The sequence below is a fragment of the Anomaloglossus baeobatrachus genome, chromosome 4 (genome assembly GCF_048569485.1).
Source record: "Anomaloglossus baeobatrachus isolate aAnoBae1 chromosome 4, aAnoBae1.hap1, whole genome shotgun sequence".
Taxonomy (NCBI): Eukaryota; Metazoa; Chordata; class Amphibia; order Anura; family Aromobatidae; genus Anomaloglossus; species Anomaloglossus baeobatrachus.
In genome coordinates this window covers 567,313,994-567,331,057 of record NC_134356.1, presented here as the reverse complement: position 1 = coordinate 567,331,057, position 17,064 = coordinate 567,313,994, and the positions used below count along the sequence as shown (strand labels likewise).

Genomic DNA, 17,064 nt, shown 5'->3' with positions numbered 1-17,064 from the left:
TTATCTCGAGCGCGGCACATTGCATTCCTGTGTGAAGTGTAGTGGAAGTGGTTGACCAGACGTTGTGTCGAATATAAGAAATCAGACAGAAGCTGCGGCAGGAGGTGAGCCTACCAGGAACATGTGTATAAAAGGAGGAAACTAGGACTTCTGGGAGGTGCCTTTTGAACTTTTGAGATTGTAGACATTTTTATCATAAAGAAACACTTGGCGTCTTATAAGAACCATGCTTTTTTCCTGAAGAAATATTAGTGGACCATAAATGTAACCGCTTAGGCCAAGCTCCCATCTCGTTAAAGCCAAATCTTGGGGCTTTTGTTTGAACGCATGAAAAATGTTGTTGACCTCATTTTTGGGTCCATCTGGAAAAGGAGATCCTACACCGCACAAAGTGGCTGTCTGCTTTATTAAAGTCAATGGCTCTACAAAACACAATTTTTTTCCTACAACACAAAGCTTGGGTCTTGATTTCTAACCAGAGCTTGAGGAGAAGCTAGCTACTTCCTCACTCATGCCCTTAGTGTCACTATTGAACTATACTTCTCCATTCTCCTTATTCCGGGTGCTCTCTGCTCAGTAACACTTCACTAGAATGGGACAAAACTGCAAAAACAAGCACACTTGCTACAAAAAGCTTTGTATATACTAGGCAACCTAGTGTAAGCTAGAGAGAAGATGTCCTCTCAGGAACTCTTTGGCCCCCTCCAAACAGCTCATCAGTGGGCTGCATAGACAGCTACTGAGCTAGTATCTCATGTATACACAATCAGTTTGAAAAAGTGGTGATCACCTTTAAGACGTACGATGAGCTGAGGTTGCAATAGTTGGGCTATAAACCGTTAAAGGGGTACTCCAAAGGCTGTTATAAATGTCTGATAGTTGGTGGTTCCACCTCTGAGATGTTTTATGATGCCACAAACCAAGGAATGAACACGCATTCTGTGACCGGTATAAAAAATGTCTGCGCAAGTGTGCCAACCTGATACTAGTCAACCAGTGGGGACCATTCAAGGGTTATTCCCATCTTCATAGATGGATATTGTCAGATAATTCTTGTAAAAATAAGCATTTCTGCAGATTACTGCTTCTTAAAATTTGTGGCCATTTTTGAGATACTTAAAAACTTTTTTTTTTCTTGTTGTCTAAGAGACCGATCACCACTGCTGTCTAGCTTGTAAGAACTGCGCTGAAGTTAGAAGGTAACCGCGCTCTCCAGCAAGACAGTCCAGCTTCTGAATACTGCCGACAAGCTCAGAAGAAGAGACCTTGTAAGCACTGCGAATGCTCTACTGTTTAACAGTGGTGGTCAGTCTCCAAGGCAAGAAGCTGTAAGCAAAAGAAAAGTGTTAATATTCCAATAGGAGTGAAAATTTGAATTACAAAATGCTTGTTACAAACACTATCCTACAATATCCATCTATAAAGACTATGACAATAACCCTTTAGTGCCCTTTGCCGAGATTAAACATCCCAGTCATGATGTTATGGTAATATGGCCTCAGGAACGGGGCACTGTTGTATATTTAGAAGTGTGTGTGCGAGTGTGTGTGTGTGTGTGCGTGTGTGTGCGTGCATGCGTGTGTGTCACTCATTCCGGTCTCTATTGGAAAAGTTTGACGTAACTCAGAGTTGCAGAAAAAGTTTGACTATTGCCAGTTTCTCCCAGCTCTGCAAAAAAGGGTAAAGCTTGGGCACGGCGGGGAGCAGGACGCCACGGGTCATTTAATTTCTGACCAGCTGTGGCGTTCCTTGCCCTAGATATCTTACTTTAGCCAGGGAATGGTGCAAAACTCATCAGACCTCTTAATGAATGAGGAGCATCTGACTCGCCTATGCACACTCATCAAAAGAAGTCTTCATGAATCAGGTATACACCTGAAAGTGGCCATCGTGTGGATGGATGCTATGACGCGTCCACCTTGGGGATCTATTGCAGAAATAACTTCTAGTGTTTTGTCCACACTTTGTCAGTTGTCCTATACTGTTAAATAAACATTTTATCGACGTATACCAGCCAGATGGCAGGAAAACTGTTTTGGCTACCGTCTAGTGATTGGGGACCTATGGCAACTGCGAGGCTTACGCTGCCTTTTCCGATGTATATGCTCAGTTAAGTGCACAGACACAGCCTTAGTAACTCTTCAAGTAGATGAGTGCACGCACTGACACAGAAGTGTTTTCCAAGTAAAATGAGGGTTATTTTATTAGATGTGGCTGAGCATGGCCATCCAGTGTGCGCAGCATGTCTGTGCTGTGAGAGGTACAGTCTGTGCCGGCTTTATAATCCACACGTCTTGTGGTGTCATTGCCGGAATGTGTGCAGCAGATGGAGGAAATCCAGTGCACATTGTGGAGCTGGACAAACCCTACTAGCACCTACTTAATTACAAGCTTACTTCATTAAGTCATCCTAAAGCCTCTTAGATGTATTGATTGGATTACGTATCAAAAACCAGCATTTGCTTCCCTCTGAAACCTGTAGCAGAGTTTAGTCGGTCATTTGGCACAACTTATCACGATTATGTGAGCCTTACATTTGTCTTGTATCCTGGGAACACTTCCAACGTGTACGTCATGTCCAAAGAGCTCCACTCAACTGACCGAAAAGAGGAAAAAGTGTCCTGGTCACTGCTGGATGGGTATACTCCATAACACTCTTACCAAAGGAAAAGGAATATACCGCATGGTGTACATTTTTTTAACCTATGTGTAGGTCAAAAGATGAAAGTTTTGCTCTTATTTTATTCCTGTGGCTCCAACGATAGCTGATAGCTGGGGTGGGTATTCCCCCTTGCCTGTTGTTCCTTACTCTATCTGTTATTTATGCTAATTCTGTTTATAGAATTATTTTACTAAGTGACTAAAAGGACATGTGCTGATGTCATACCCATGTAAACAGAAGGGGCCTCAGCCAACAGAAAAATGATGCTGCTTCCTGGTATCAGCTATGTTGACTGAGGTACTGAGCCTGCTGTGCGACCAATTACAGATGCTGGCACAGAGGGTGGCCGGGGAAGCAGTAAATATTCATGTTGTTTAATGAGCGGGCCAGAAAAGAATCTGACTGCAGTGTTCTCTTCCCGGAAACTCCTATGTAAATCTGTCCTACTCTTATCCCCATTTTGCTTGTTTTTGCAGCCCTCTAGCCCTTTACGACCATTTTATGCCCATTTTTCAGCATAGAAATTCAGATCCCCCCCCATTATCTTGTATGGAGTTAATTTTTGGGATAAGTCCAGTTCCCGAACCAAACTTTTTATCAAGTCCATGCGAATGCAGTGAACTTGAATATTCACGCGTCCGCTTATCTCTAATTAAGACCAGTGTTTTGTATGTCAGTCCTAATGAATTTAGCGCTGGTGTAAAATGTGTCTAAGGCTATGTCCACAGTGCATCTTTTGTAACCACAAAGATGCAGCGTTTTTGGCCACAAAAAACGCACCCGCGGCAAAAACACCTAAAAAATGCATGCATTTTTTAAAAATTTTTTTACCCCATAGTCAAATCTACTGACTGGAAGGGCTCAAAAACGCTGGAAAAACTCAAAGAATTGACATGCTGCATCTTCAAAAACGCAGCCAAAAAAAGATGCCCAGTATGGATAGCAAATTAGAAATCTCATAGATTTTCCTGGGAGAAGGAAATGCATGCATTTAGGTGTATCATTGTGACCTCAAAAATGCACCAAAAGCGCAGTAAAAGATGCAGTGTGTGAACGTAGCCTTATTCATTGCCAAGCTCCTCTGCTACGAATGTTAATTCTCTCGGTCAGAAGTATACATTTGACGTCATTTACGCTATGAATGTTGATCAGTTTGCCAGGTGGGCATTACCATGCCCCATTCATGCTCGTCCCACTTTAGAACTGTCGTAAAAAAAAGCCAAAAGTGTCAACATTTTTGCACAACTTCGAGTTGCACAAAAATTTTGTGTCATTTCAAGGTGTTATTATTGTTTTTTATGCCATAGAACTGTCAAACACTTTGATGAATTAACCCTATGTCTACAGGAGGATAGAGACTTTGCACTTTCGGAGGACGCGTTGGAAGCCCGTGCAGGAACGTCCCGGCTATGTTCCTCCCGTCTCCAGCTGTCTGACATGTGGCGGCAGTAATGATACTGTACGCCTTGTAAATGATAGTCCTCCTCTACGACCAGTGTGTGGTCAGCTGCAGTCTCTAAGACTCCATGTATCATTACTCTGGGCTCATCTGTAACGCTCCGGTCTGTGAATCCTGAAGCCTGCGTCTCATCGGGTGGCACGTGGCAATGCTCTGTGCTCATTAGACGCCTGGCTGCTGGCAGGTTGGCAGAGCACATGAAAGCGCTGTCACCTTCCTCTGTCACTACCTTGTTTGGCTGGCGGCACTTTGTAAGCCTTGATGCTTTGTTCCTCCGATACATACCCTACAGCTTACATTATATTTTGTTTTCCCTTTTCGTATACATGATAAATAACATGTACAATAATAGTCCATCAGAATTACGGTAGTTGTTTGGTGACCAGTGTATGTACATGTGTGAATGCTAGAGTTGCTTTAGGATCCCTTTAGTCAGCCGAGGGCTAGAAGAAATTATATTTCAATGGGCTATTGTTATCCTAGCAGGGTTTTGCTATTCACAGGAGAGTTGATCACTTGCTGACCATTTGGATCTCACCTCTTGGCACTCGCACTAATCTCCAGAACGGGGGGCTCTGAATTGCCCCAATATAATGTAGCAGTGGCCAGACATGCGTGGCACTGCGCCGTTTGCCAAGTACATCTCTCAGCAATCCAATAAATTGAGCCATGGTATTCAAGTTTGGCCACTACAACATCCCAAAGAGCATCTGGTAAAGAGTGGTGGGGCCTTTCCATTATAGATCCCCACTGACCAGAATTTTGGTTCGGAGTGGTCACCCAACCTGTGGACAGGTCATACCTTACTATGATGGGAATAACCCATTACAATGATATCCGCTAAAGCCACTGGGTAAGCAACCAGCAGATGTGCTAAAATGTGATCACCCACAGAAGGGGGAACATCACTGATTCCTCATTGTGTCTATTTTTGAGAACAGACGGAAAAAAAAGTTCTCTACGCTGCACTTTTTTTTCTTCTTCCCCATACAAGAAATGAACTCGAGAACCCAGCTGAACTCCGTAATAGTGAGTGTCGTTCCTCTGCTTCCCTTTGCATCAGCTCTGCAATAGATCTGTTTTTGACATTTAAAGGGAACCTTTCACCGGTTTCTCTGCATATAAGCTGCGGCCACCACAACAGGGCTCTTATATACAGCATGTTAGAATGCTTTATATAAGAGCCCAGGCCGCTGTGTAGAACGTAAAAATCACTTTATAATACTTAAACGGTCGGTACAGTGCAGACGGGTCAGATGGGTGGCCCCATTCTCCGGGTGCGGCGGCTCCTCCCTTAAGTAAGTATTATAAAGTGATTTTTACGTTCTACACAGCGGCTTGGGTTCTTATATGCAGCATGTTAGAATGTGTATATAAGAGCCCACTGGTGGTGGCCGCAGTTTATAGGCCCCAAATCTGGTGACCGGTTCCCTTTAATTTCGCATGTATGTTTCTCAAAGGAGCTGATAAACAAGTGTGAACGTAGCCCAACCAGTCCACCCTAAATGTTGGCCGTATTAGTATGTCCATATTGGATAGGCAGAACGTAATTAGACTGAAAATTAAAGTGTAGACCAGGGATCGGAATTTTTTTTTTTTTTTTTTGCTGAGAGCCATAAATGCCACGTATTTTAAAATGTAATTCCGTGAGAGCCATACTCACCAGGGATGAGCAACGGTGGTAGAGCGGCTCAGACAGTCCCAGGAAGCAGGGTAGGCGATGCTGCGGACATGGAAGAGGGGGGTGTCGTAGCTCAAGAGAGTTCGTGATACTGCTGTGGGTTCGTGGGGTGTCACGGCGGCGGACAACATTGTTCTGCCACCGGGCTTGGAAGAGGTTGTGTCGTGGCTCAGTGTGCGGCAGAGGAGGGTCGGCGATATTGCAGGCTCGTGGGGTGTAGTGTCAGTGAGGACCATTGATCTGCCGGCGTGCTGCTTTGAATCTCCCGCAGTTAATGAGATCGACTTCAAGAAAATGGCCGCAGCGCAGGCCGCAGGTTGACGAAATGGACTTCAAGAAAATGACCGTGGAGTCCTATCTGCGCACACTCAGCCTCCGTGGCCATTTTCTTGAAGTCAATCTTGTCAACTGCGGGAGATTCAAAGCAGCCCGCAGCCCGCCGGCAGATCAAGGGTGCTCGCCGTCGCGACACCCCACAAGCCCGCAGGATCACCGAACCTGCCCCATTACTGTTGCCCCGGGAAGCCATATCTGCTTTGTAAGGCGCACCCCAGTTTTTCCCCCTCTTTTCGGGGAAAAAGTGAGTCTTACAAATTGAAGAATTTTTTTATTTTTTATTAAAGATTTATCTGCGAGCCACATTCAGCCATCAAAAGAAGCACAGGTTCTCGACCCCTGGTGTAGACCATTAAGGATGCGGTAATTAAAGAGAAAAATATAAATATCTCTGGAGCTAAAGAAATCCTAATTATCAAACTTAGGAGACTGCTGTAACGAGGGCGCTAATAGTGACATTTTACATTTTGGTAATTAATCCCCTTTAATATTTCCATTTGGGACTTTATTTTGCAGGGTGTGACTCTTCTCTATTGTTTCGGATGGTCTGTATGGGTTCAGTGTTCTGCACATTTTGCTTTCGGTATCTCGGACAGAATGTAACCCTTGCTTGGTGTTCCCTCGTCCATGTAGATCAGATTTTACTAAACTTTATTTTCCAGCTCAAAAAAAAAATCTGCAGTCCACTTGACCTGCGAGGTTTGCCCTTGTATCTTCTCCTAGCCCGATGTATCCTTGTGAAGAAACCACCCAGATGACTTGCATATGTGCGTCTGACAATCTGGGCAGGGAAGACCATAGATTTTGAGTTTCATTTATTGAGAAATGTGATTTAATATTTTCTCGCAAAGGGGAAACACAGAAGTTGGATTTTGCTGTGCGCGAGCATTTCTGAGCTCCTCTTTGGCACATTTCTTTCCATTATTGATGAGTAAGAGATTTCTCCGCTCCTCGTCTAGGATTGTGTGTGATCGTCTCTTTGCTCCCAGCGTTATTGAAGCCATTAGTCTGTGTGAGGCCACGTGCACACAACTTTCTGAACCGTTCAACAAGGACACATTTTTCAAGCAGATAACACTTCAAGAAAACGCTCTTAATTTTATTTTTTTTTTGCCACCAAATGTTTTTCATCACCTCTTAGGAAACAAAAGGCTCAAAAAAACCCTCCTCTTATGAACAGAAAAGTGGATTTACAGTATTTTGGAGCAGATCCATTAAGAAGAGATAAAAAAAAAGGACAAAATCTTAAAGGGAACCTGTCAGGTGCAATATGCACCCAGAACCACGAGCAGTCCTGGGTGCATATTGCTAATCCGTGCCTAACTGTCCCTGTATATACTAGCATAGCTAAAGAGATCTTTAGAAAAAGTATTTATAAAGATCCTTTATAATATACTAATGACGCCAGGGACTAGTCACAAGGGTGTTACTTCCCTTGGCTAGTCGGCCCACAGTGTGTACTAACATGCTAATGAATGTGCAAGGACGCCGCACATACCTCACTCTTGATGGTGGCTGGCGGAGGATGGATGCGCAGTGTGCGTGATCCGGAGTCCAAAGCACTTCTGATCATGCGCACGAAACTGATTCCGGGTGTAAGCTTCCTGGCTTCAGTGACGTACAGTGCGCATTACTGGAAGTGCCGGGAACTCCGGATTGTGCGCATCCACTCTCTGCCATCAAGAGTGAGGTATATGCAGCATCACTCTGCTTTCATTAGCATGTTAGCATGCCCACAGGGACGTGCTTATATGCCATGGGGGCCGACTTGCCAAGGGAAGTAACTCCCTTACAACTAGTCACTGGCCTTATTAGCATATAATAAACGATCTTTAGAAATACGTTTTCTAAAGATCCCTTTATCTATGCTAGTGTATACAGGGACGGTTAGGCAGGGATTAGCAATATGCATCTGAAAATGCTCGTGTGTCTGGGTGCATATTACACCTGACAGGTTCCTTTTAACCCCCACAGATTCTCACTTATAAGACCACAAGGAGCTGAACCTAAATGCCTTCTGTAGTTTCAGACAACTGTGACATTGATACATAATGTGATAAATCTGCAAATCACTTTTATTTTACAATATATTGCCCTACCAAAAATCCCTCCATATTGCCAGACACTAGGTGACTTTTTGCTTTCCACCTCTTGTTAGGTGTAATCCTTCTATAGCCGCAGAGATGGGGAGACGGATTGTAGGACATGGGGGGCCGGTCTATGTCTCTCTGCTCCCCTCTATCACACTGCACATGCATAACATAAAGGCAGGCGTTCAATTCAGGCCAGACAAGACATTGGGCAATGACATGCACAATGCATGCTCAGGAGGGAAAAAAGGATGTTTCTGAACCTGTAGTGCTGGCAGAATGCTGAAGAAGAACAGTCTACTGTAAAAGAAGGGGTGGCAGGTTACAGAGCGGGAGTATTGAGAGAGTTCCTGGACTGAATAGACTGTTTATAAATTGTGGGGGATGAAGGAAGCAAAATCATGCTTGTGATATACAGACACTATTGAATCACAGTGGTCTACCTACTGCAAGTGTACGATATCCACGTGTTCACTCCTGGCTACAGTGTAAGAAAAATATTGATAGCATATGAAACATTAGTAACAAAAAGGAGACAGTTGCACTCTGTAGCACTAAGATATGTGGAACAATGAATACGGGAATGTAGACATGCATTACTGCTATGGAAAAGCATGTAAACATTGAGATACTTCACACACAAAAGTGGCCAGTTTTAAGTGAGCCCAACAGCCAACGGCAAGGTGACCTTTTTTAACCCAAAGAGAGGCATTAGTTTGGTAGGTACCCAGCAAAAAGAGGTCGCCTTGCTGTTGGGTTCACATAAAACTGGCCATTTTTGTGCTAAGTATTTCAATTTGTACATGTTTTTCATAGCGGTAATGCATGTCTATATTCCCACATTCATTGTTACACATATTTTAACACTACAGAGGGCAACGGTCTCCTTTTAGTTACACAGTCTAGTCCTGGTTCTTTGGTAGTGTGGGCACTATGGTAGTTGTATAATCTTCCAATTAACCCATCTTAGACCTTTCATACAAAACCGCCATACAGTGCTGTATTGCTGAGATGATCCTCTGTAGAAAAAAGAATAACCCCATATTATGGCAATGCATGGAACCTGGCGTTATTTACCATGGAGCCTGACAGCGAGGACCTGTCTCCAAAAATGTAGTATTCTTTACTACCAGAACACGGGAAATCTTAATTCATCTTTCCATGATGGGGAAAACCATAGAATTGAGTAGCTCAGTACTGTTATATTCTGGATCAGCGATTCCTTTGTATCCTTCATGGCTTGTTAATAAACGTGACCCTAAAGCGGACCTACAGACCTCTGGCCACTGTGGCAGAACCCCGACTTGCCAGAAATTAAAAAATTAGTAGGGTTCAGAGGATGGGAGGATAAAGGGATCCATTTAGTGTCACAAGTACTACAAAATAATACTCTTAAAAGCTTTGAACAACTGAGAACGGAGTTTCACCTTCCGCATGTCTTCTTTTATCAGTATTTGCAGCTGAGACGCGCACTGGAAAGACAGGGGAGGACAATCCCGGTAACAGTGACACATAATCAAACATTACATAGGCTGCTTACATCTGAGTCCTCTAAGGGTCTTATTTCGGAATTATATAAAAAATTACTACCTGCCCATCTGGAAACACATCCATTGATTGTTAAAAGCAAATGGGAACGAGACGTCGGTCCCCTGACGGAAGGCCAGTGGTCTGATATATTGGAACAAGTTCCTAAACTGGCGGTATCGGAGTGCCAAAAGCTGTCTCAAATATATCTCATCCACAGGGTATATAAAACTCCCAGTCTACTATTTAAGATGGGACTCAGACCAAACACACAGTGTGTTAGGTGTGGACAGGATGATGCCCATTTGATGCATGTTATGTGGGAGTGTGGACACATTGGTGATTTCTGGAACCAAACCCTGGGACTTATAGATCAAATATATCATATCACAATACAACCGTCGCCCCGCCTGTGCCTGTTGAGTCTGTGGGAAGGAGAAGTGGATCCGGATTCTCCAACAGCCCTGGGAATAGCACGTATCTTGTACCAAGCAAGAAAGCTAATTGCATATCACTGGTTAGACCCTCTACCACCAACATTACCAGAGCTCAAAAACAAATTAAATAACGTCATAAGATTGGAGTTTATTTAAAAAGAAAAACATTGAAAAAGTTTTACAACATTTGGCGGCCATGGATGGAGTTGCCGGGCCTACCCTCTAGTGCACTGGTTCGGGATGCAATGCTGGACCGGTTACTGGTGTGCCTGCAGTGATGGCGTGTGTGAGGAAGGGAATTAAAACTAGTCTTTTCTGTGGCGAAGTGGACTTTGAATGAAGAGGTGAGAGAGGACTGGAACGGTTTCATGGATGACTGCACGGAGAGGGAGGGGCGGGAGAGTATAGCAATATGATGTGGAGCGACACGGCTGATGGAGGAGGTGTTTCTGTTAGTCTGAGGCATTATTGCATAATTTAAGTTTTGTTTATTTGTAGAGCCACGAGGTTTGTAGGCTCAAGCTATATAATATAATTATGATTTGAGAACTCTATTACTATATTTACATATATGCAGAGAAAGAACCTGATTTATAAACCACATGTGTTTATCTGTTGTTTATTGTTATCAGTTATATGAAAAGTGAAATACTCTCTGTATCGATCCCTTATGATTTAATAAAAAAAGATTTGATTTAAAAAATAAACGTGACCCTAACATTTCCTCTTCTCTCCTTTTAATTTCAGCTGCCTCATCCCATCTCGGAAGATGATGGAAGACAAGGGACCCCGTGTCGCCGACTACTTTGTTGTTGCAGGATTAACGGACTCGTCCAAACCACTGGAGGAGGAGATCCACTTTAATGATGCCTGCCATAAGATAGCCAAACCAAAGGAGCCCATCACAGATATTACCGTAATAATAAAATCCCTTGGGGAGGAGGTGCCGCAGGGTTACGTGTGTATGGACACTACTCCCACGGGGCTGTTGGCTGACCTCAATAATGGGAGCATCCGAGGACCTCAGATATATCTGTGTTACAGGAGAGGCAGAGACAAGCCGCCTCTTACAGATCTGGGGTGAGTCCGCAGGATTGTGTGTGAGTATGGTGGGCACACGTCCGTCCTTGTGCGCCATGCTCAGCCTCTTCTTACAATGTCTTCTATTGTGGATACGGAGCATGTATTATCCGGGAACATTAACTTATAGCTCTTGCTTTAAATGGAGTATTAGGTGTAATCCTCTGTTTTTACGATGTGTGAATACCATAACACGGCTGATCTCCGAGCCAAAGGAGATAAATAAGCCTTTGTGTGTTGGGAGCGTTTTGACTTGTTTCTCGCTGCTGTCCTTTTTTCAATTGTGTATGTAAAGCAAACTAAGGGGAATGAATTAGAGGAAACACAATGCTAGAATGGCAGCGTTGCACCCAAAGCCAAGCTCCTTAGGCAGAAAAATAACTTTATGTAAAATTAGTAAGTTACGCAACCCTTCGAGACATGCGGGTCGGCCCAGCTGGGCCACCTTAGGGGTACTTCTCACATAGCGAGATCGCTGCTGAGTCACGGTTTTTGTGACGTGACACTGAGCAGCGACCTGGCCCCTGCTGTGAGATCGCTGCTCGTTACACACAGTGCTGGTTCATTTTTTGGACGTTGCTCTCCCGCTGTGAAGCACACATCGCTGTGTGTGACAGCGAGAGAGCAACGATCTAAATGTGCAGGGAGCAGGGAGCCGGCGTCTGGCAGCCTGCGGTAAGCTTGTAACCAAGGTAAATATCTGGTAACCAAGCGAAGCCCTTTGCTTGATTACCCGATATTTACCTTGGTTACTAGCATTCACCGCTCTCAGGCTGTCAGTGCCGGCTCCCTGCACAAGTAGCCGGAGTACACATCAGGTAAATAAGCAAAGCGGTTTGCTTATTAACCCGATGTGTACTCTGGCTAGGAGTGCAGGGAGCCAGCGCTAAGCAGTGTGCGCTGGTAACCAAGGTAAATATCGGGTAACCAAGCGCTTGGTTACCCGATATTTACCTTAGTTACCAAGCGCAACATCGCTTCCACGCGTCGCTGGGGGCTGGTCTCTGGTGAGATCTGCCTGATTGACAGCTCACCAGCGACCATGTAGCGACGCACCAGCAATCCTGACCAGGTGTCAGATCGCTGGTGGGATCGTTGGAGCGTCGCTAAAGTGTGACGGACGGTACACGTACACTCTTACAACAGATATGCACCATCACGCGTTACCTGAATGGAACTGCTGCCATCGGAGCTAGCTGTGATCAAATCGATTTAACCCCTTACATGCTATTGTCTAACGTGACGTCCAACATGGCGGTCAGAGCTCCAGAGGCTGCAGCTGATGACCTTCGTACCTGCCATACCATTGCACCTATCAAGAGCAGCTTGTGCCCGAGCTTCATAGAAGATTGTCGATAACACAGTAAACTGTAATACTACAGGTTCAGCTGACTTCAGACGTAGTTTACATCACCGTCTGACACGACTGTAAGAGCCCCCATTTTATATTGATGAATGATGGTTGTGGCATAACCTGCAGCATAGTTGTACATCAGAAGAGGCAGAATAGCCCATATAGTGTTCTGTATACTCTTTCGGCACATACAATGGGAACTTTAGGCTGCGTGCCCACGATCAGGGTTCACAGCATTTTGGACGCAGCATGCTTTTGCTGTGTCCAAACCGCTGCGTTGTACAGTACAAGCACAGTGGATGGATTTCTTCCATGCCCACTGCGCTTGTTTTTCCTGCAGCAAAAACTGACCTGCGGTGCGACTTCTCGAGCTGCAGCATGTCAATTCTTTGATGCAAAGACGCGAGTGTTCACAACAGGGAGAACAGAAGATACCACAACTGCCCGAGCCCAGATCAAGGGTATGAGCAGCTGCGGTCTCCTGTGCAGGAGTCTCGCGGCCCTGCAGGTCAGACCGCAGCAGGTCCTGATTGTGTGCACATACCATAACCCTTTCATACATTTATGCCCTATCTTGGGTCCTCTTCCTTGAAGCAGGCTGAGGAACTTCCAGCAGATGATGACTGTGTTACACAGCCATCATCTGTCTCTAGCAGAGCTAGGCGCTGTCTGCTGCTGTCGACCTGTTAAAAGCTGCTGACGCTTATAGCCCAGGCACCGAGCCATTCTAAGTGGTTGATTTTTCCAACCAGCCTGAATCCAAGCAATCAAAGTGGAGATGGGTTTTAGCCCCACATGCCAGTCATGACTGTGCCTATAAGAAAATCATCTCTTTGGCTGGCGATCATAGGAGACAATACCGTGACACTGCTGTATACAGTATGATTATAAGCGATCGGACGATTGCAGGTTCAAGTCCCCTAGGGAGGCTAAAAAAAAAAGGGTGTTCCAATTCTCCATTTTCTTGGGATGTGATTTTGGTCCAGATCCCCCTTCATTTCTGTGGTGCCCCTCCACCTCCCTGCCAGGGTGTTTAAATCACCACCCTTTTCCTTCCAGTAGAAATGAGAAAGAATAGACGTGATGTCACCTCTAACATAGCCGGCTTTTCTATCAAATTATAACGTATATTATATCAACACTATGCAACAAAATGTAAAAAGAGGAAATAACACTAGAATTAGAATTTTGGTTGTCATAACACCACAGAAATAAACAATAAGAAGTGATGAAAACGTATCTACCCCAAAATGGGGTCCATAAAAATGTTGGCTCATGTTGCAATAAACAAACCAACTCCATCGAACGAAAAATGAAAACCTTAAAGGAGTTGTCCGACATTAGCTTAGCAAAAAATTATGAGTATATCTGTGCTGTATTGTCATATAAATCACCCCTACATTGTTATTTTTTGTTTTCTATCTTTTGTTCCTCTTGAATTCACCCTTTATTCTCTGCAGCTCTTTGTTTACATTCAGCACAAGCAAACTGACCACTTCCTGTGCAAAACGTCAGTCAGAGCTGGCACCGCCCGGCCTCAGTGTCCAGTCCCGCCCTCTGCCCGCCCCCTGCACACACATTCCCTGTCAGTATTCTGCCCAGCACCTGACCTGTTATCACTCTAGCAATGGAAATAACAGCCCCACATCGGGCTCTGCACCACACACACACACACACACACACACACACACACACACACACACACACACACACACACACACACACACACACACACACACACACACACACACACACACACACACACACACACACACTGAACTCTGCACCCCACATCACATCAGGCTCTGCAACCCTCCCCCCACCCACACACACAAACACACACACACACGGCGCTCTGTACCGACCCCCCACCCACACCATCGTTCTGTACCAACCCCTACCCCCATAGAGAACACATGTGGGCTACATTCACATGACCGTTCCGTTTTTGCGGTCCGCAAAAAACGGTCCATTTTTTTCACGGATGCATCCGTGTGTCATCCGTGTGCCTTCCGGTTTTTTTTCGGACCACAAAAAACGGAAGCAGCAAGAAAGATAAATAGATGAGTAGATATAGAGATGAATAGATAGATATAGAGACAGAGAGAGAGGGATGAATGAATGAATAGAGGGATAGATGAATAGATAGATGAGAAAGACCTATATAATGTCCCACCCCCCTGCATATTCTAAGCTGGCACCCTTTAGTGACTTTCATGTGGCACTAAAGGGTGCTTAGCCTTGTATTTAGCCAAAAAAAACCAACAAAACGACATTGGGTCCCCCCTATCTTTTGTAGCCAGCTAGGGTAAAGCAGACGGCTGCAGCCTGCAGACCACAGATGGCAGCTTTACCTTGGCTGATAATCCAAAACAGAGGGGACCCCACGATATTTTAAATTAAATTAATTTAAAACAAAAACATGGGGTCCCCCCCAAATTGGATCACCAGCCGAGGTAAAGCAGACAGCTGGGGTCTGGTAATCTCAGACTAGGGAGACTGTTATTGGACACTCCCCAGCCTAAAAATAGCAGGCCGCAGCCGCCCCAGAAGTGGCTCATCCATTAGATGTGCCAATCCTGGCGCTTTTCCCCAACTCATCCCATTGCCCTGGTGCGGTGGCAAACTGGGTAATATATGGGGTTGATGGCAGATGTGTAATGTCACCTGGCATCAAGCCCTGGGGTTAGTGATGTCACGCGTCTATCAGATACCCAACACCACCAACCCAGTCACTAATAAAAAATAGACAACAAAAAAAGTTTTATTTGAAAAAACACTCCCCACATTCCCTCTTTCACCAATTTATTGAAAAGAACAATCAAATCCGGGTCCGGCGTAATCCAATAAGGGGGACACATGACTGACTATACCATAGACAATGTCCCCCCAGTCAATGAAGAACAGAATGTTCCCCATTGGCTGGGAGAGTAATGCAGTGACTTGAGCTAACATCAATAGGTCAGCCCAGGTCACTGCAGGGGATGACGAGCGCTGCCATCAGGAGGTTAGATGAGCTCATTACCTGATGTGACGATCTCCTGCAGTCCTGCCAACTGCCTTCTATGCCCGCCACGTTCTCAGCAGTATCGCCCGTGACGTCACTGCAAGTGACGTGAGAACGCAGCGGGCATAGGCGGCAGTGACAGCGATGACCGGAGTGAAGAGGAGATCATCACCGCAGGTAATGATGTCATCTAACCACCTGGCAGCAGCGTCGTCATCCCCGCGGCAGCCAGCACTGCAGGGTGAGAATCTGCATGCGGGCAGACACACACTGCAATGAAGGCATCCGCGGGGCTGGAGCGGGACACAGACTGCACAGGCACTCCTGCTATCCTGAGCAGGGGGCCCGGTGCTGGCGGTGACACCGTGGGCGGGGAGAGTACGGGGTGCGAGGGAATGTGTGGGAGGGTGCAGGGAAGGAGGGCGGGGACCCACGCACTGTACAGCCCAGCAGGGCGGCAACAAGCTGTTCCAGATTTGCATGTCATGTTGACATGAAATGACCGGAAGCAGCAAAATCGCGGCAGGAGCAGTCACATGGCCGCTCTGAGCCGGGGGAGAGGGGCTGACAGCAGGGCAGGTAAGTGGTCTCTATCTACTTACCTGCCCCAATGTAGCCCAATAGTGTAATAATAATAAAAAAAAGTAAAAATAAGCCGGATAACCCCTTTTAACGATCTTGGAATGACAGAGACACAAGCAAATTATTATATAGATATAGAGATATATACCGTATTTTTCGCTTTATAAGACGCACTTTTTTCCCCCCAAAATTGTGGGTAAAAAGGGGGTGCGTCTTACAAAGTGAATGTAACTTACCGGGCAGTAATCCGGCGGTGGAGTGAGTCACAGGAGGCTGGTGCGGCCGCCATGGATCCCCCGGCAATCGGCTGCGGAGGCGGCCGCCATGGATCCCGCGGCAATCGGTTGCGGTGGCAGCCGCCATGGATCCCGCGGCAATCGGCTGCGGAGGCGGCCGCCATGGATCCCGCGGCAATCGGCTGCGGTGGCGGCCGCCATGGATCCCCCGGCAATCGGCTGTGGTGGCGGCCGCCATGGATCCCCCCGGCAATCGGCTGCGGTGGCAGCCGCCATGGATCCCCCGGCAATCGGCTGCGGTGGCGGTCACCATAGCCGAAATCTATCTGCGCCTGCGCTGCCTCCAACGCGACTTCCGGAAAATGGCTGCGGAGGTGACGCAGGCGCAGATGGAGATCTCGGAGAAGCGAGATCTCCATCTGCGCATGCGCTGCCTTCCGTAGCCATTTTCCTGAAGTCCATCGCGTCGGAGGCTACGCAGGCGCAGATAGAGATTGCGGCTCTCGAAGATCGCGATCTGCGCATGCGCGGGCTCCATTTTAGATCTCCGCAGCAGACGGAGACTATCATAAGAAAGAGGAGAGAGAGAAGAACGATTCTCCCTCTCCTCGCT

General features: G+C 46.0%; 1 protein-coding gene across 7 annotated transcripts in view; it reads left to right on the top strand.

Moving 5' to 3' along the window:
* DENND4A (DENN domain containing 4A) overlaps positions 1-17,064 on the top strand; it is a 209,372-nt gene that overhangs the window by 62,246 nt on the left and 130,062 nt on the right. For all 7 annotated transcript variants that reach the window (XM_075346042.1, XM_075346037.1, XM_075346044.1 and 4 more), the window contains exon 2: positions 10,940-11,272. In XM_075346042.1, the coding sequence (XP_075202157.1) occupies positions 10,940-11,272 (333 nt within the window). The remainder of the gene's footprint in view (positions 1-10,939; positions 11,273-17,064) is intronic.